This window comes from Triturus cristatus, chromosome 6 (assembly GCF_964204655.1).
Source record: "Triturus cristatus chromosome 6, aTriCri1.1, whole genome shotgun sequence".
NCBI classification, from domain to species: Eukaryota; Metazoa; Chordata; class Amphibia; order Caudata; family Salamandridae; genus Triturus; species Triturus cristatus.
Genome location: NC_140589.1, coordinates 857076438 through 857096950, shown reverse-complemented (window position 1 = coordinate 857096950; position 20513 = coordinate 857076438). Strand labels below are relative to the sequence as shown.

Sequence of the window (20513 nt, the reverse complement as noted above, 5' to 3'; positions counted from 1 at the left end):
TCCTCAATGATATCGACACTTATTTTGAAACCGAAATACCCCGCTTTCCTGCCTATGCCCTCCTAGGGTTGCCCAACTCACTCACCTTCCCATTGAAATCCATTCGGGGGAAACAAAAGGGGCTAGTAATGGGCGCAGCAATATCTTATCGCTTTGGGGCACGCAAACTCGTCCGACGCACACTGGGTGGCTGCATAAATTGTGGTATATTATTGGGATGGAACGGATACACGCTAATCTCACCCACTCCGCAGATTCCTTTCGTACTATCTGGCACCCCATCCTTTCGTTGTTGGCACAGGAATTTAACAAAGTCACATGCCCCAAATACCTCCGCTTGCTCAGACTTACTGACGCCCCTCAGTCCGCGAATACAGCTTAGGAGACACCTCATTGACACGCTCACACGGCACAGCTGCACACCGGTACCTGGGAGAGAAGGGGGGGAAGTTGGGGGAGTTGGGATAGGGAGGGAGGGAGGGGGAAAATTTTTAGAGCCCCCACATCCCCACTCTGCCTATTGCTGAAAGAACTAGCCTCCCCAAAAATTTCGCTCTGGTTGCGCCTTTGGAGATGACCACATGCAGCCGACTCCATCACAACCCTGCTCTCACCTTTCACAGGGTGTTGTTGTAGAGCTATGAAAACACACGCTTTGCCTGGTTCACTAAGGGGCATATTATCAAGAACGGCGTTAAAATTATCGCCGCTTTAGCGGCAGGAAACTGCCGCTAAAACAGCGATAATGAGCTTGATATTATACCCTTGTGAATTCCCATAGAAGCCCAGCTTCACACCACAACCTGGCTGCCTATGGGAATTGACAAGGGCATATTATCAAGCCCATTATCGCCGCTTTCACGTCTTACACTGAAAAGCTGCTTTACATTTCTTTCCCTGCATCAAAATTTGTTTAAAACACCACCAGAGAAGGGTGGTGAACTCTGGTCCACAAAGAGCAAATCAAAGCTTTCTTGTTCTTTATCAGAAACTTCATCTGCCTCTCAATGATTATTGCCAGCCTTTTCGGCCCCTTAAGAGGCTGGGTGGATGAGTATAATACGCAGTATTTAGGATCGGCGGCGGAGAGTGAGAGAAAATAAGGACGGATAGTTGAATAAAGAGCGACTGGATGGATGGCCAGATGGATGAATGGATAGCTAGATGGATGTATGTATGAATATATGGATGAATGGAAGGATAAATGGATGCATGGACCAGTACTTAGGATACACAGTGGGCTGATAGACGCATAGGATTGGTTCTGGAACAGATGTATGTATGAATATATGGGCATGTAACTGGATGGATGGCACAGTGCTTACCATAGGTGAGTGGGCTGATAGATACTTAGAATAACTGCAGGGACAGATGTATGTATGTAGGTAGGAGTGTCTGAATGAATTGAAAGATGGTTGGATGGAGCAGTGCTTAGGATGAATGGATGCAGGGCTTTAAGTGGGCCGGCTCTGAGCACCGGCAGTTATTTTCAGAAAAACTCAAAACGGGTCTCTATCGGGCTCTATTTTCGGCCCTTGCAAAGGTAGTCAAGTTTTCTGTTTTTTATTGCACTGCAGTCAGAGCATGCACATCGATGTGCGCATGCTCATTTTGCTCACTACTGACAAGTGGAGACATCATGCTACGTGAGCGAACGTAGGATAATTCGAGGGGATTTTCTTAAGCACACAATGCTAGTTATCTTCATGTAGACCACGCCCCTACTTGGATAGCCCACACCCCTTTAACAGGTTTGCCCCGCCCACCCCATTTAGAGCACCCACAGTTTTTTTCCCACTTAAGGCCCTCACTGCACCATAGTAACAAAGAAATGATCCAAGCTTCCATTTAAATGTACAATGGCACCAAGTTTCATAAGTTGCAATCAACGCTGGCAGCCTTCTACCATAGTGCAAGAGTGTCTATCAGCATGAAGATTTGTTATCCACAGAAATGTTGTGTGATTTGTGTAGCTGTCTGCTGGAACACTCATCACCAAAAGGTATTAAAACATGCAAATTTGCAAGAAAAACGTATACCATACCATAAACCGCTTTATAAATGGGCCCAGTGCCACTACATCACCCCCATCCCCATTCTTGCTTAACCTTACGAAATCAAAGAAAGACCCTAGCAAACCTGGTAGAGCCACTATAGCAATACAGGGATATCATTTGAACAAGTCTCTGCCGGAACGCCCAGCAACAAAAGGTATTAAAACATGCAAATTTCCAGATAAAACATGTACCATGCCATAGAGCACTTTATAAATTGACCCAGTGGCACTACATCACCTTTACTAGCTACACATATGCACGTTACAAATCTCCGTGTTATAATCAGCAACACCACCCTTCCTTTGCTTAACCGTACGTAATCAACAAGCCCCAGCACTCCCGTTAGCGTCACTATAGCAATACATAGCCTTAATTTCAACAGGTATCTGCCGGAATGCTCATCAGCAAAAGGTATTGAAACCTGCAATTTTCCAAGAAAAACATACACCATACCATAAGGCGTTTTATAAATAATCCCAGTACCACTACACCACCTCCACACCCGCCCTTGCTTAACTTTACGCAATAAAACAAAGAGCCCCAGCAAACCTGAAAGCTCCACTATAGCCATACAGAGGCTTAATTTCATCAGATATCTCCCGAAACACTCATCAGCAAAACATGTTAAAACATGCAAATTTGCGGGTAAAACATATACCATGCCATAGGGCGCTTTATAAATGGTCCCAGTGGTACTACATCACCTTTAGTAGCTAGACATCTGCACGTAACTAAAGTCTGTGTTTTAATCACCAACATACCCACCTCCCCCACCCCACCCCCGCCATTGCTTAACCGTACGAAATTAAAGAGAAACCACCACCATTCCTAGTAGCGCCACTATACCCATACTCAGGCTTAATTTTTAAAGGTGTCTTCCATAACTCTTATCATCCAAAAGTATTCAAACATGCACATTGGCAGGTAAAACATAAAGCATCACATAGCATGGTTTATAAATGGGCCCAGTGGCACTAGACCACCTATACTAGGTATACATCTGTATTTTAATAAAGTCATTTAAACACTCTGTACAGTGTATAGCAGAGAATGGGGAGAGTAAACAAAGTTGTAATTCCCAAACTTTTGATATACCATCCCTTTACTGTATGTATATTAAGGACATTAAATTGAATGAAAAAATTGACGAGTGTCTCAAAAGAGATAGTGAAACTGAGCACCGGTAAAACCGGGACTGCTTAAACACCTACGCATATTCAGCACAGGAACACAGCCTGACAATTACTATCACTTGTAATGGCATGTACTTTACTAATTTGTCAAGAAAGTCATACAGAAAATATACCGAACATTTTCATTTCTTTTTTATCTCTCACACATTTATAAAACATCTCTTCTAAAGAAACACTCCCCAACCACTTCTATTTCATAAGAACCGACAATAACTAATACCTTTACTACCATATATTTTAGTATATCTACCTTTTTATTATTCACTAGTCACAAACTACTAAAACTATTAACTATACCCTAATGCAAACCAGAAACCATGTTCATATTATATCCCAACCTATATTCAAATGATTCAAACTATGCGTACATATAAAAGGAACGTATCACTTTTACTATCTCCATCTCCTCTCCATGTAATCTACAAACACTGTAGACGGCCTCACAGTACAACAACCTACCAGGGGGCATATTATCAAGAAAGGCATTAAAATTATCGCCGCTTTAGCGGCATGAAACTGCCGCTAAAGCGGCGATAATGGGCCTGATAATGTGCCACCGAAAGTTCCCATAGAAGCCCAGGTTCACACCAGGACATGGGCTTCTATTGGATTTCTCAAGTGCATATTAACAAGCCCATTATCGCCGCTTTAGCGGCAGTTTCCTGCCGCTAAAGCGGCGATAAGTTTAGCGCCTTTCTTGATAATATGCCCCCTAGACTTATATTCAAATCTACCTCTCACTGTCAAAAATGAGACCACAACCTGTCCACATAACAATTCTGGCTTTGATTTTCTGCTTTTAACTTAATAACACATACATCTCTTACCCCCCCTTCCCCACTACTTCGATAAAAAGTATAATTTGCAAACGTGGGACATTTTGTTTATCTCGCCTGAATACATTAACAAACCCAAATTAACGCTGTACCTCATTTTCAAAACCATACAGTCCTTTAAAGATGACAAACTACATTTCTGCTTTGTAAAAAATTCCTAAACATATATAAAGTACTTATATAACAACAGGTCAATCTTTATGCATATTTTCTAACCAATATGAAGCACCACACTTTACTAACAGGATATTATTTTCAAATAAAAAATACTTTCAAACCTAAAAATATCACCTCAAATACTTAATCACTACTACAGAACACATAACACACCTTGTTAATTTCTACCTCACCTTTGTAGCTGGTATGTAGATTTCAGAGCCGATATGAACAAAGAATTAGTTTGGAAAATTTCATGAAGATTCACCAAATGACGCCAAAGTTAAAAGCAAAACAAAAAATGCTCTTCCTATGGAAACTTGGTCCTAACTATAACTACCTACTGGCGACCGCCAGTAGGTAATATATATATATTGCGATTTTCCTATGGTAACTAGGTCCTAACTATAACTACCTACTGGTGACCACCAGTAGGTGATATATATATATATATATATATATATATAAATAAAACAGCCAAGGTTGCTCCTTCCGGGATGCTGGGACCCATGAAGGGTGGTGTACATGCCGGCGGAGCGTGCCGGTAATTCAAGTATCCAAGTTCCATAACACATTAACATACACTCTCAGGAAGACAAGGCAATCACCAAGTATGGAGGTCCAAGTATTTAATTCACACAACGCATTTTGGAAGAAGCCTTGATCACATGTAAATGTGCACAATACAGCAGTCACTAAATAAAGTTTTCACCAAGACCATGAGCACAATGAAAATAGACATAGGTCTTAAAATAAATTGAAAATAAATTCAACAAACATCTAAACGGCCATCTTAGAATGGTGAGCTAAATTAGTGAAAAGCAGCATATTATGCATGATTAAACAATGATGTAAAATACAATATGCCCAAATGAGTTGGAGGTTCATGTTAAGAATCCTAATAACATATTGATTCGTGCAATTTCATCTCTAAATTACATTGCTAAGCACAACAAAGATATTACAGTAAGTCTAGTGTGTGTCTAAACAAATGAACATAGGACCAACATTACAATGGTCTCGGCGGCCATCTTAAGGTGGTAAACATAAATAGAGAAAAGCACACTTAGTTCATGATTCAAAGTAAAATACTTCACATGATATGGCCCATTTATGCTAAATGCTCATTAATAAAATCCAAAATGAATATAAAGATAGAGTTGCACAATTGTAGTGTGACAAAGTAGCAGTGCTATACCCCACTGTAATAATGCGCTTAGGCTAAAGGTCTAGAAGTATCAAATACATAAACATATCATAATAAATGAAGAAAGTAACCTAATCCAAGATAACAGTTAGTAAGTCTCCAAGTGGACCCCTGATAGAAGCGAAGCGCTATAAAGGCAAATTGCAAGTAAGCGCAATATAAATACCGTGCAGCTATGAGTAATGCGCCTAATGTCTGAAAACATAAAGTTAAAACTGCAAAGGTGCAGTCAGGTTGGGGCAAATGCCTATACCCAACTGAAAGGCAACTAAAAAGCTATCAATGTTAGGGAGCTTATCTCCATCAGTGTAATTCAAGGGACTCAGTTGAAGTGCCAACCGATAAAATCTGAAGGCACAAAAAGGCCCAACAAGGCCAGTGTCTCTCCTAATGAGCTAACAACAACCGAGTCTTAATTTATAAAAAAATATATCAACAACATGGCAGGTGCATTTCTAGGTGAACTGCTGGTGAACGGATACTTTAGCAATACCGTGTGAAGAGGTGCAGAATAAATCAGAGGAAAAGGGTAGGATGCCTGTGCCGGTGAATACATGTGAGGGGGCCCCTTCTTTCTCTCCTGTAGAAAAACATAAAACACAAAAAATTATTAAAATTCAGTTAAAATCATGTAACAACAAGTCACTCTATACTGTATACATAATATCAGAAGCACATTCTCGAAGGGGTAAAAGCAGAAAGACCTGAAAGGTTAAAATATGTAAGTTGCAAACACAGCCGTGTCCGTAAACCCACACATAATGTATAAACAGTACCCAACAGTGGGTTTATGGTCCTACTTTCAAGTGTATGGACAATTCCTCATCCATATTCAATCCTCCCGGGCTTTTAGTTTGAAAATCTATAATGTATCTAGATTCTCGCTGCCTGAGAGCAAGTATCCTATCCCCACCTCTGGGATTTCTAGGGAAATGTTCAAGTATCAGATAACGCAAGTCGGAAACATTAGAAAAATGGTGTTCATTGAAGTGTTGGGCGACCGATTATTTAGGGTCATTGTGAGTTATGGCCCTAATATGTTCCAAGACCCTCTTCTCTGCTGAGCATGTTGTACTGCCAATATATCAAAGTTTACATGTGCACTCGATGGCATAAATAACAAAACTAGTGCTACAGGTCAAGAACTGAGTGATTTTTCTGAATATACCCCTATATTCAAGAGTACCTTTAAATTTGCTTTGTCTGCACGCTTTACAGTGGCCACATGGAAAAAATCCTATGAGGCCATGACCAGCAGTGGTGGGGTAGTTGGTGATATCATTTTTGACCACCAGATCACGTATGTTCCTGTCCCTCCTGTATGTTATAGTGGGTCTCTCAGTTATGCATGTTCCCAAGACACCATCAGATTTCAGGATATCCCAGTGTCTTGCAAATATGCGTTTGATCTTGTGTGACTGAGTTATAAGTGAGAATCATCCGTGGACCCGCCCTGTCATCATCTACGCCGTCAGATTTATCTCGTAGAGTGTAGGTTCTCTCTACTCTTTCTGCATGATCCTTCGCTTCATTCAGGACCCAGTTAGGGTAGCCTCTGGTGCGAAACCTACTGCTGATGTTGTCTCTCTCATCCGAATACGCCTCAAGATTGTTACAGTTCCTTTTGGCCCTAAGCAGCTCACCGTAAGTTATACTCCATTTGAGTGCTTCAGGCTGGCTACTGAGGGCATGTAGGACACTATTGCCTGTCTCTGGGCAAAAGAGAGATTATTTTGAGTATCCCTATGGTATTTTTTCTTGCTGAGCCTGAGATCCATGAGTGATTTGATAATACAATCATGGAGTCGTATGTTATTCAAACTTGGGGATGCCAGTTATTTATCCGACACCTGCGGGGAAAATATCATATCAAATCTGGCAGCTGTGGCGAAGGACATGGGCAATGGAAATGGCGATTAAAGCAATTGGACTTTGGCCGAACGGAACATCAGAGCCCTCCAATTGGCCCAGTATTATCCAATGGCTGAAGTGGACACAGTATGATTGTCCAATCTCATACTGTGTACCATGAACAAGCTTCACAGCATTGAAAAGGCGATGAACACCGAAACGTGTCTGCTGTTAACAAATAAAGCCTGAAATGAGCCTGCGAGTTCCACAAATCGTATCGGAGTTGCTGTGTAGCAAGAGTTAGGTCCCACCCTCACTGAAGGGAGATAGCACCCGCCCCGAGTTTGAGGTGGGAGTCGTATGGTGAATATATATATATATATATATATATATATATATATATATATATATATACACTCCAACGCTCACCTTACTTAAAAAAGCAAGCAGGACACAGCTCCGGATAAAGTAAAGGATTTAATGAGCAAATTCCCAGCTTTTGCTAAACAGTCCGTGGAACTATGGCAGACGCGTTTCTGGCCATCATGGCCGTCATCAGTGCCGGTCTCACAGGCTGGTAAATTCATCTGTTGGCTCGGAGATCACTCCTGATAAGCAGTTTCTTAGCTCCTCCTACTGAAGTCAGGTGGGTGACATAATGCCGCTGGACTCCAGGAGAACTGCATGATGGTACTAGCAGTCCAACGTGATACCTCATACAGTGATGGGAATCCAAACACCTAATAATGCCCCACAGTTCATGGCGCTGGACTGTATACTGCATATTTCACCTGGATGTGTTGATTCAGCTCGCATCCTCGTCCGTATCCTTATCAGGCAACCACACGCTGCCTCCTCTCTCCCCTCGCAAACATAACAGCCCAGTGGCAGTAGTTTTCGCTCGGGGGGGCACCGTGTTTGTACTCGTCGTACTCCTCCAAAAGATTTGCTGAAAACACGGTGCTCCTGACCGAAAGGGCATGTCCAAAGCCGGTATCAGCAAAACCGGCTGTATATGCACTCCAACGCTCACCTTACTTAAAAAAGCAAGCAGGACACAGCTCCGGATAAAGTAAAGGATTTAATGAGCAAATTCCCAGCTTTTGCTAAACAGTCCGTGGAACTATGGCAGACGCGTTTCTGGCCATCATGGCCGTCATCAGTGCCGGTCTCACAGGCTGGTAAATTCATCTGTTGGCTCGGAGATCACTCCTGATAAGCAGTCTCTTAGCTCCTCCTACTGAAGTCAGGTGGGTGACATAATGCCGCTGGACTCCAGGAGAACTGCATGATGGTACTAGCAGTCCAACGTGGTACCTCATACAGTGATGGGAATCCAAACACCTAATAATGCCCCACAGTTCATGGCGCTGGACTGTATACTGCATATTTCACCTGGATGTGTTGATTCAGCTCACATCCTCGTCTGTATCCTTATCAGGCAACCACACGCTGCCTCCTAAACATGTGAGGATTTTCGGAGCAGGCGTTTTCGGTCAAAGCTGCCTCAGCGGACCGGCGGCACTGGCTGATTGTTCGGAGGTCGACTCTTTTGCCTCCGGTCTCTCAGCAGGGGCATCCTTTAACTGCAATGGCGGGGCGCGGTGGCAAGGGTGCTAAACAATGGGCTGCCCTCCCGGCTCCTTCTTTATCGACGATAACTGACCAGCCTCCCCCACGGCTTGAGACAGCGACAGGGAGTTGGACCAGTGGCACGGTGCTCTAAACGTAAACAAAGCACGTCGTGATTTACAAGAGTCCTATTGCATTGAAGACACAAACAGCACCGGCTCGATTGTCCAGCTGCTTAGAAAGTGAAAGTGCGCACGGTGCGCTAAATGTAAACAAAGCAGGTTGTGATTTACACGAGTCCTTTTGCATTGAAGACACAAAAAGACACAAACGGGGGTGAAGGGGTGGGAGAAGTCATAGACTGAGGGAGGGGGTGGGGAGGGGGCTGGGGGAGACAGGGAAGAAAATAGAGTTAGGAGTAAAGGGGCCAGTAGCCGTGGAAGGATACAAATGATGACTGAGGAGGGACTAATAAGCCTCAAACCAATCGGAAGGCAGCATTTAAGACAAAAGCCAACAGACAGAGAGTGGGTGGAGCTTCCACGAAGCCTCCACACTACAGTGTATACTGCATGCCTCGCAAAGCGATGGCAGCACATTCGTGCTGCATCGCTAGGCGAGACCTAAACAGCTGGCTTCAGGGGAAACCATTTGCAACTGCATTGTCCGCTTGAATAAGGATTCAAGGAGGGCTGAGGATACTGCTTACTGTGGAGCAGGGGTGATGAAATAAATCAATTCTCGAGCTGTGGCGGTTGCCGCATAATTATGGACTTGCCGCATTTGCCACTCAGTTCATCACATGCTGCCTAATCTTCAGATTTTAACAAAAGATATTCTAGCTCAAACAAGTCAAATGCTACTGAAATTACTGTGACCTGTGTTGCTGTGCAATTGAAGGCCTTATGCAAAGGTTGTCCAGTCATCTGTCAGTTGCTTATTACTGTATTTGGATGTTACACTGGTACTAAGGAGATAAAAAGTTTCCACAGACAGTGTTAACATATAAAAAATGGCAACATTATGAAGTAATATCACAAAATGTACCACATTAGGTTGCATAATTTGCCTTTTCTTGCCACATCATTTAGCCAATACGGCCACACAATTTGGTCCTTCCTTGCCGCATGAAGCCAGTGACCCCTGTTGTAGAGTTTGCCTCTTACTCCAGAGCACAGCCTGCGGCTTAATAGCTTTCAACCACTATAGTTGATATTGGTCTCTATAACTAGTAATTTACTGTGCATAACACTTAGATCATAAATTTCTTACAGTTCTGCATGCCCCTCTACTTATTGCCCTTCTATTCTTCCAGTTTTGTTTTTTTATATTGTGTCAACTCTAAGCTTACATTTCTCAAGGCCATTTTTTTTTTTACTGGATTTTAGAAAGATATGTTTGCAGGGTGGCGAACCAACTGCACTTAAGCCGACACAATTTTCGCCTGTGTTGAAGCAAACATGATTCTTCTTGTGATGCGTTCTTATATAAAGTTTTCCATTAATATGCTCCATATTGTTGATCACTTTGAAAAAACAGCATTCACTCTCTGCGTCCCTGCAGGACTGCACTCCACACCACACAATTTTATGCCACACAATTGTACAACTAACAATTCCAATCCAACCCACAAATTATCCACTCCACACCCCCCACATCCACTCCACTTCATAACACATGGGTAAAAGACATTGTCATTCACAACGCCAATAGCTCGAACTCTTGCAAAAGCGAGACCTATTGGCTTTGCCAATGCTTCTTCTTTCATGTAGGTTATCTGAATTAAGCATGTGCTCTGATTTAAAATTAAATGTGATGCACAGGGTCTTGGAAATGATACTAATATTAGCCAGTTTTCACCAACACTGATAGGAAGGATGTGGTCAAGGTTCTTTGCTCTTGCTGCTAGCCCAGCTGAGGCATGAATTGCTGATTTGACAACTTTGAAGGACTCTTTGATAATGTCAGCAAGATGACCATTACCTTGATCGATGTGCAACAGTGCCATTGATCAACCTGGTGATAGCCCCCTTCTGGGATGTTCAGTTTAATTTTCTTGAGAAGCAGGAGTTTATAGATGGATAGTTTCAGGGAATTAGCAAAGTCATCTTTCATTTTTAGAGTAGCTAAAATCCTGAACCCCCAGGGATTTGGTTGAAGCTACTAATGTTGGTATAATTACTAGATATTCGCATTGCTCTAGCTATCATTGAATTTTAAGTTGGGTATTGTCTGTGTAGAGCAGAAGAAACTATGTTTAACAGGGTGTAGGTTTAATTTGGTTTCAATTAAAAGGTCAATGAATTTTCTCTACGAGCATCATGCTTCCACTGGCAAGGCTGAATGTATTGTCCTTCCTGAACATAGGTTGGATCCCTAGGGCTGAAATATCGGAACAAACAATTCTGTGAATTGGAACTTGTGAGAAGTTGGCCTAGTATATGATGTTCACTAGTTAAAGTGGGCACCTTGCACCAGTCCAAACAACCCTTATGTTGATTTAAGAGGTCAAAGATAACCTTAGAAAGCTATCCAAGTGGTAGCTGTGGAGAGCAGCCTTCAGGATTAGTCTTAAAGGAATGGGAAGCAGCTTGTTTTACCAGAATGCAATCTTATTGTATTGGTTAAATGAAAGGAGAACCACACAGTAGTTATAAGAATATATATTTATTATTATAAACTACCTTAAATACCTCACAGTATCTGCTACATGCAGATAAACACAAAGCACACAATACTGCACATAAACAATCGTACGTAGCACTAATACACTGTGGGCTCCAGGGGGAGAACAAACCATATACTAAAATAGTGGTATAAGAACCACGACTCAAGTCAAGACGGTGTCTAGAGGTTGTAGAATCGCTGGGACCCCAAGGAACCACCCAAGATGAGTAAGTAGGGACCCCATGGAGGACGGGTGCAGTGTGAGAACACAACCGCGTTCTACGTGCAATTCAATGGGAGAGTCGTGGTTGCAGTTTTAAAAGTTTAAGGACCCTTCCCAGTGGATTATGAGGAAACCCTTTGGAACACAGAAGGTTGGAAAGCCACCCCACCCGTGGATACCGAAGTACCAGAGTTACCGATCCCAGGGAAGCTGGGTGCATAGGGCTGAAGTGGCATTGGAAACCGCCATCGTTCTCAATGGGAGTCTTCAAAGAAATGCCACTGCTGGAAAGAAGAAAAGTGTCCTGTGGAACCCACAGGTGGATTCTTGAAGGAAGGAACCTGAAAGCAGAGGGGACAGAGTCTGGGTCACTCACGAGTGGCCAGGGCCTCGGTTGACGAATGCCCACACATGTCGGGTGCTTAGTCTGTGAAGATGGAAACTTTGACTCTACAGCATCAGGGACAAGGAGACGCAGAGGATAATCAGGAGCCAGATTCAAGCTGTCCCACAAAGGATGTTGAGGGCTGAGGGGTCGGTGTCCGGCAGGAGCACCAACAAGCCTTGGCAGCGGCAAACCACAAAGAAGGTCGAGGTAGGTCACAGTCTGGCCCAGAAAGGACCGGGAGACTCACCACAGCAAGGGGAGTCAGGACAGGCCTGGAGCAACCAGGGTTGTCCAAGAAAATCAGTGTTGTACCTCAAATGGACCCACAGGCCGAAGGCAAAGGAGTCGTAAGGGGACCTCTAGCAGTTCCACAAAACAACAGCTTGCAGGGAACAGATTCAGGGGACCCTCCCAGGGAAAGGGTCAGGCCAGGGGGAGGTTACTCCCATGTCCTTTGTCCAGTTTTGCGCCAGAACAGGAGCCAACGGCTCCCAGGACTGGTTTGAACTGGACTATGCACAGGGCCACCAAATGTGCCCCTTGTGCAGACATTCAGGCACTTTGGAAGTGCACCCACCCAGCTCCAATACACTAAATCCTATCTGGGAGGTGGTCACACCTCCCTGTGACAGGATGCCTATTGTGCTGCCTTCCCCTGCTCGAGCTTGGCTCAGCAGCAGGAGGGCAGAAATGTGTCTCTGGTCGGCAGCAACCATTTTGTTTTGTCCGGGTCGAGAAGGCTGGACCAGGAAGACCAGGGATCCTATGAAGCTCGCTTCTGAAAGGTGGAATCATACCTCCCACACCGGTTACCGATGTGGAGGTATGATTCCAAGGTGTTTGATACCAAACACAGTATGGTTTGTTGCAGCCGTTTGAGAGTTTTACGCGAGCATATGATGCACCTCTACCTATAAGTCTGGCTGCGTTACCAACAACCTGGGAGAATGGTCTCCGAAGGCTGCAGAGGTGCTCTGCTCATGCAGGGGCACCCTCTCACATAAAACCCAGCATCCTGCCTTCAGGATTGTCAATGCCTGCTATAGGGATTACTTATAGGTTTTAAGTGTAGTGACCTATTGATATAGTAAACCTATATATAAAGTAAGTGGTGCATTCACCATCTTACACAGGCTGTATTGGCAGGCCTGTATTTCCATTTTGCATGGCCTTTCATGGGTGACATAATACATGCTTCAGCCCATGGGAGGCCTCTGGGGTACCGAAGCCCTGGGTACATGTGTACCATATACTAAGGACTCACAAGGGTACCCCAGTAGCCAATCTGGAGTGTACCCAAGTACATGAAATGACATTTTATGGAGAAAGCAGATAGACTGGGGTCCTGATTAGCAGGATCCCAGTCAGACTAGTCAAAAACAGTGTAACATAATGCAAAAAGTGGAGGTAACCATAAGAAGCAGATCCTACTTTCCTACAGAACTACTGAATCAGAATTTGCAATTTATAAATCAATATGTATGACGATTTGCTATGGTTCGCAATCGCAGAAAAGGGAATTGCAGTTTGTGACTATGAATCACACTCATTCATTATCCCTGTAGAGCACAAGAGAGGTGAACAACCTGAAAAGGAGGAAAGGAGAAATGTTGAAGGAAAGTAAAGCATGCATTCAGTCATCAGCAGTTGGAAAACATTGTTGAGGAATTTGTGGTTGCCAATGATAAACATTTTGACAAAGTAACTCTGACACTGGCACACTCAACCAAAAAACTACTCTAACATGGAAACAATGGCGCCTCCATGCAGTTGGAGTGACAAAGAGGACGGTTGACGAGTTTAGAAACAAGCATTTACAATGCAATGGTCTCGGCATTGTCAAAGTTAGAGCTATTGGTATTGCTCATGACATTGGCCTACTGCTCTCTCCTCTAAACTGTCAGTGCTTGGAGATATGTTCCCAAAGTGCAGCTTTGATTAAGGGCAGAGGTGGTAACATAGTGTGGACCTTTCCTGCTATACTTCAAATTGAAACATGCAGTTCAATCTATATAACCATGTTTATGAATCTTTCACAAGAAAGTATTTCCCCCCCAAACAGGCTATGACAGCAGATACTAGGTGCACAGCGTCATTTCTAAAACAAACAAAAAACAACAACAAAGAAAGAAAGAAACAAGAGAAATAGCAAAGTCGAGAATATCCTTCTTACTCTGTCGCTATACCTTATTGGGAGGCGGACACAGACTGAACTAACAAATGAGTAAAAAACATTTTCTTCTGTAATCGATCTAAATCGCTACACTTTAAAATTCGAACACTCAATGGTACACTCCATTCCAAGGGGCGCAGCAGGGAGCCGCCTGACTTAATGTCATGCAAACAGCAGCTCATCCATCCCAATTGGTCTCAATCGGGTGTCATTGAAGACTTTGTAATCAGCCCTTAATCTACCGTGGGGTAATTATTAGCACCCTATCAATCCCCTGCCCTTCTCCCATCTTCCTCATACCTCTTGCCCTCACACAGAAATGACCCTCACCCCGACAACAAACACCAAATGTCCTTTCCACCCAGGGCGCTGTCCCAGTCAATCCCATTCAGAGCCAGACCTAATGGCTCTCCTAGATCAAAAATGCTAGAGCCGGGCCTGCTCTAGACGAGAACACAAGCAACCCCACACTAGTTATATTAATTTGTATAGCACTAATCACCTGAGAGTGTATCCAGACATAAGTGAGGCGCTGGTTAAGCCGTGTGGCACAGTGAGAGCAAGGGACCCATATCAGCAGTGCTTTAAGCGGTCCGGGTCCTGCCAGTGTTCAGCACCAGCAGTTCTACAAAGCAGATGCTGAGATGGGTCCCTGTCGGGCTCTCCATTTTTACCCTCACCCTCAGGGTGGACAAAAAAATATTAACTCTGCAGCAGTGCCACCCTTCATTGCCTTTGATGCAACTTCAAAGAGAATCATTATAGGTCTTTCACACTCTCATCAACTCAGAACTGAAGCATTTTCAATGTTATTTACAACAGAGCCATAGTTACAGCTCTTTTTATCTTATGCAACTACCAACCACTGACAAAGCCAATAGTCCTGGCTTGTTATAGGTGTAATGTTACTTGTATATAATATCTGGATGCCCTGACAGACGCAGCAAAATACCAGTCGGACGTCACGCTATGCTAAGCACAGATTTTTAGCTTGAGTGTTGTGAGCCACACCCTTAACTACATCGGCCACACCCCTTTGATGAACTCCCCCCCCCCTCCCAGTTTATTAATCCCACTAAAGCCCTGCATATCAGTGCACAGCAGTCGCACTGAAGCTGCACTTTGCTAAGGCTAAAAAAGGCCAAAACTGGTCTGGAGCGGTTTGTGTTAACATCTAGAGGGAACCTGTCCTGGCAGTTCGGATCAGACAGTTCATGTTAGAGCACGACCAAGTTTGATTTGTATATGGTTGGCCTCTGCCCCGAGTGGCTTAGCAGGCACAACAAAAACCTGACTAGAAGGCGGACCACTGAGATTCATACAAGCATTCCAACCAAACCAATTTTCTACATAATCTCATACAAAAAAATTAGCTAAATCATTGAAATTGTGCAACATAAAGATAGCGTAGTGGTTACTTTGGGCCTTGCAGAAATATGTTTGCGATGCATAAGACACAGCTTTGAACCCTGGTACCCAGGCACAGCCTTTCCTCCTTCTGAGGTGAGAAACATAAGTGCCACTGTAATGGGCAATTATAAAATGGAGCTGAAGGAAGCTACTGGGGTAGTAATAAAGCCAGCTACGTTAACGAAGTCTGGTAAAGTCTTTACTCAGTCAGGTTTGGTTCACGGTGCAAACAAACACGTCTAATTCGGGGCCATGCATTTCAAAAGAACATGAAAGTAGCCTCGACATGTTAATATCATAAAGCTCTGAGGAGTAGAGTTTAGTCACATAAGGATATATTTGCAATCACCAGAGAGAGCGGCCATCAAACGCCGCCAGCAGAGTGCCCTGCGGGTCTCTCTGAATATCAAGCGGTTTCTGGGTAGAACACACAACTTTGACAGGAAAGCTCTTCCCTGAAGGTCTAGCGGTGTAATGGGTGTCTCAATGTTTTCTAAGGTCTAGCGGTGTAAGAGATGTCCCAATGTTTTCTAAGATCTAGCGGTGTAAGGGGTGTCCCGATGTTTTCTCCAGGCTGACCCACGCGTGTGTGAGGCTGAGAGGAAACTTCTTCCCGACACACGGAGTACATAAACCCTTTCTCCCTCCCGCGGTCCTGCCTTCCTGCTGCTGGAACGATGCCCCTCCGTCCATTGTTCGCAACCTGCCCACAGTGCGCGCGGTCCCCAGCGGTACTCACCCCGACCCGGGCAGGGATGGGCAGGGAGCCTCCCGTACGCCGCGCAGTACCCTTGGATACCCTGGACACATCCGCTTGTTGCTGGCTCTGGGGAGGGGTTTGGCTTCCAGCCTAAAGTTGAGCGAATAGGCGACGCAGCCAATTCCATGCTCCAGGGTGTGGCTGGACCCCGGGAGCACCGCGCATGCGCTGCCTCCTCCGGCATCTGCATGAAGAACAAATAAAACAGCTGTAAACCACTGCTTCCCCGCGACCAGCACTCAACCCCCAACTTTCAGTCAAAAAAACAATTACAGCTTTGCTACTGTGTAGGCTCCAATATTCATCGAGTCCAGTGCATTTCGGTGTGGAGTTAAACTTTAAACAACATAACACACCTCCGTGACAGCTTACTTGTTTTTTTAATATTGAGCCACAAAGGTATTGGAGCGCTTCACGTGAGCACCAGTTACATTACAAAGGACACATTCACGCGCTCAAATTGATACCTGTCCGACAGATGGCGCACGGCCGCCTCCGCACCAGAGATCTTCCCACGGTGCTAATTAAATCGCTGTGGAACATTGCGTGAAGGCACTCAGGCCCATTAGTGCCGCACTCTTGGGCTGCAATCCTTTGCAGCGGGATGTGTCAGAGCAGAGAGACAGGCATCGCTTTGAAGGAGCAATGGCGGGGAGGAAAGGGCGATAGTGACGTCTTTCTCCGAGGTCAAGCAGAAATGCCTCGGAGAAATGCAGCGTCATGTTCGGATTCGGGGCGTGTTTTTCTTTCTCTCCTCTTCCCATTGGCTGGAATGTTTACATTCCAGAGGAGAGAAAGAAAGTAAAAAACACACCCCCAAATCCGAAAAAGACGGGGCTTAAATGGACAGACGCCCCTCTCCTCCAATGGCTGGCCTCCGTTTAGGAAGCCAGCCAATGGAGAAGCGGGGCGGGTTCAAGCCCCGTACTAGAAAACATTAAATCTCGCGAGCAAGACTGCGCAAGCGCAGCCTTTGTTAGCCTAGACCTAAAAATGGTGTACTCTGCATTACATACCAGAGAAACTGACCAGAAGAAGTAGTGAAACAGCGAGAAATAGAAGAGGGCAACCCAAGGAACCACATGTTTGACAGTTACTGTTACCAATATATAATGGCCAGCTTAAAACCCAGCCTTTTGGAACACACAACTCTAGAGCACATGGCTAAACTGATCAAGAACATGTCAAGTATCCTCAAGGCACTGCAACAAAACTCTGGATGCATGTAAAACACATAGTGGAATGTGGGACATGCAGTCCTTTCATGCAGTTCCACAATATGAAAGCAAAATGTCAGTGAGTTCAGTAGTGTTAATCCGTAGACATTTTACATGCAAGTGCAGCATAGTACATAGCTAGACATGAAGATGTACGCTACACTTCTGTTACCTCATCACTAGCAGATTCGAAACATGTATATCAGTTGTGAATCCTACATGTACAGTAATCAGTGACTTTCTCAAGCAATCCCTCTGCCCAACAAACAGATGAGCCTGACTGCACACTCAAGGAAAAACGGGGGTTGGAAATAGGAGGTTAGAGCCGCAGTGTATCGACGATTGCGGTCCTGCAATTCATAGTGTAAGAAATTGGGTTGTTGGTTAACTGTGGTGTTAGGCCTGGTCAAGCAGAAATCAAAATCCTTGTCAGGGCAAGGCGCAAGCAAACTCCAAATTAACCTATGCTCACCCTCTTGGTAACTTAGCCCAGAGCAGTCAGGTTTAACTTAGAGGCAATTTGTTAAGTATTTGTGCAACACTTCAAACAGTAAAACTGGGAAAACACACCACAAAAGGAGCCCACAACAGATTTACAAAAATAGAGTGATTTTTAATTAAGAAAAACAAGACCAAAATGACAAAAATCCAATTAGTAGAACTGGAGATATTGAATTTTAACGTTTATAGTGAAAATAGCGCCAAAAAGCACAAAGCGCTATTGGGTATATCTGGTTGCGTTGATAACTGGCAAAGTCACATGTTCAAGCCAACCACGATGGAGTGTGGACTGGCTACAGGGACCCGATTAGGCTCGCTAAACAGAGTACCTTAAATCCTGGTTGCGGAGTGTTGTGTGGACCCAGGTCGGAGATGCGCAACGCAGCTGAAGCGATGCATCGGTCCCAGGATGTGCCGAGGCTGCGATGCGAGGTGCTGTTGCAATTTCATTGAATATCCTTTTGACAGGGCTTGCAATGCGAAGCCTGGCATCGTGGATGCGGTGCTCCGCTGACAATGTGTCAGTTCCGAGGAGCGGCAAAGCTGCGATGCGGAATCCGACCCCGCCAGGAGGCTGTCATCGATGAGAGATGTGAGAACCTGGGCAGTGGGTGCACTGCACCACCAGTGCGATGTGTGACTTCAGAGAAGCTGCGGTGGGCAATGCAGCTCTTTGTGACCAGTCTAATCTACACAGCAATGGTGATCTGTTGATTCTCTTCTGGGCTGTGCCACTCAGCCAAGGATATGCGTTCGTTCTGCTCAGGATGTGCCGCCCAGCAGAAAAGATGGCTCAGTTCTGCAGACAAGCACCTTAGGCCCACTACCAAGGGTCCAGGACTGGGGTGGCAGGGTAGATTCACAGATGGCTGAGTCCAGGTGCTGGAGTTTGGAAGTATGCTATGTCCCTGAGGCTTCAGATCAGCAGGCCATCCAACTAGCCCTTGGAGTCACTCTAGGTTCTGGGTTCAAGAGAGGCCGGTCCAGTCCTTCTCACCTAGGCAAGAGGGCAGCAGTCAGACTATCAGCTCAGCAAAGCAGGAGCCCTAAAGAGTGCAGTCCAGGAGAGTGCAGTCCTTCAGCAGTCCTTCACGGCAGATAATCCACAGGTCCTGAAGTGTACTGAAATGGTGGTGTCTGAGGTCCTTCTCTTATATACAATTGTGCCTTTGAGGTGGGGAGAAGCTTCTAGAGGCGTGCCTTTGATGTCCACAAATATGTTGCCTTCCCTGCTCTGTCTCCAGACTAACTACATGGGGTATGCCGCCCATTGTGCGGGGACTGGTCACAGCCTATTTAGGTGTAAGGGAGGCTGGTGTCAGCTCCTCCCTCCCATACTGCCAGTGATGGCCCGTTCAGTCACACCTGTGTTCCCATTGTGTGTGGATGTCAAGGAGGAGTACACAAAGCCCAACTGCCAACTACACCCAGTCATGTGAGCAGAGACAGGATGCAGGCACCAAATGGCTAAAGAAAGAAAATGCCAACTTTCTAAAAGTAAGAGTAATTTGAATAGCGAATGCACTCCTTGCCTTATCAGCTCGTTCATTTTAGCTGAAACTGCCAGGGTATATGCGTGCTAGCAGCGCTGTGAACCGTCCCATCACAGCATGTCTAAGACACTGAGAAAAAGCGCCGCTTTTAGCGGCTCCAGCTGCCGCACTGCTTCGAAGAGAACAAGTATTCCATGTAAACCAAGTAATCCATGCTAAACCAGTCTACTTGTCATGTTCGTTGTCTTAATCTCTATGTTTTTGTAGAAACAATCCGGAGACAGGTAGATTGCACTGAATATTTTTATTCATGCATTTTCAAAACACTTTCTGTAGCCAATCCAAGCTTAAACATGAGCGTGTGCAGTCAATCATATTCCACTACAGGACTTTCAGTATAACCTCATGCATTTCGAACCTGTGAGGTTCTTCGTCAGGGGTCGCTGTAAAAAATTAGAAAGATGTGCTTAGCTAGCCACTCTAAACATAACCTGCTCAGTGTCTATCAGAACCAAAAATGAAAATAAAAACCCTTGTCCCAACCAAAAGTGACTTCCCTTACCCACCCTCACAGTCACCCAAACAACTAAACAAGGACTGCCTGCTGCCCTGCTACATGAATGACTGACCTGCTGTCCTGCTGCTGGAAGGACTTCCTTGCTGCCATGCTGACTGAAAGAGGACTGGACTTGCTATTTGAAACCAGCACCACCAGAGTGACTCCAAGTGCATGTTTGCTGGCCTCCTGTGTGAGCTGCAAGGACATATCAAGCTCCAGAGACCTTAAATCCTGCACCTGGCCTCTGCCT

At 44.8% G+C, this 20513-nt stretch overlaps 1 protein-coding gene across 1 annotated transcript in view; it reads right to left on the bottom strand.

Moving 5' to 3' along the window:
• Positions 1 to 4856: 4856 nt before the first annotated feature.
• The window catches only part of LOC146817963 (uncharacterized), a 154361-nt gene continuing 138704 nt past the window's right edge, over positions 4857 to 20513 (bottom strand). Inside the window, exons 4-5 of the mRNA XM_085609276.1 lie at positions 16473 to 16677; positions 4857 to 6029 (exon numbers count right to left, since the gene is read on the bottom strand). Of these exons, the coding sequence (XP_085465402.1) occupies positions 5905 to 6029; positions 16473 to 16677 (330 nt within the window). The 3' untranslated portion in view covers positions 4857 to 5904. The remainder of the gene's footprint in view (positions 6030 to 16472; positions 16678 to 20513) is intronic.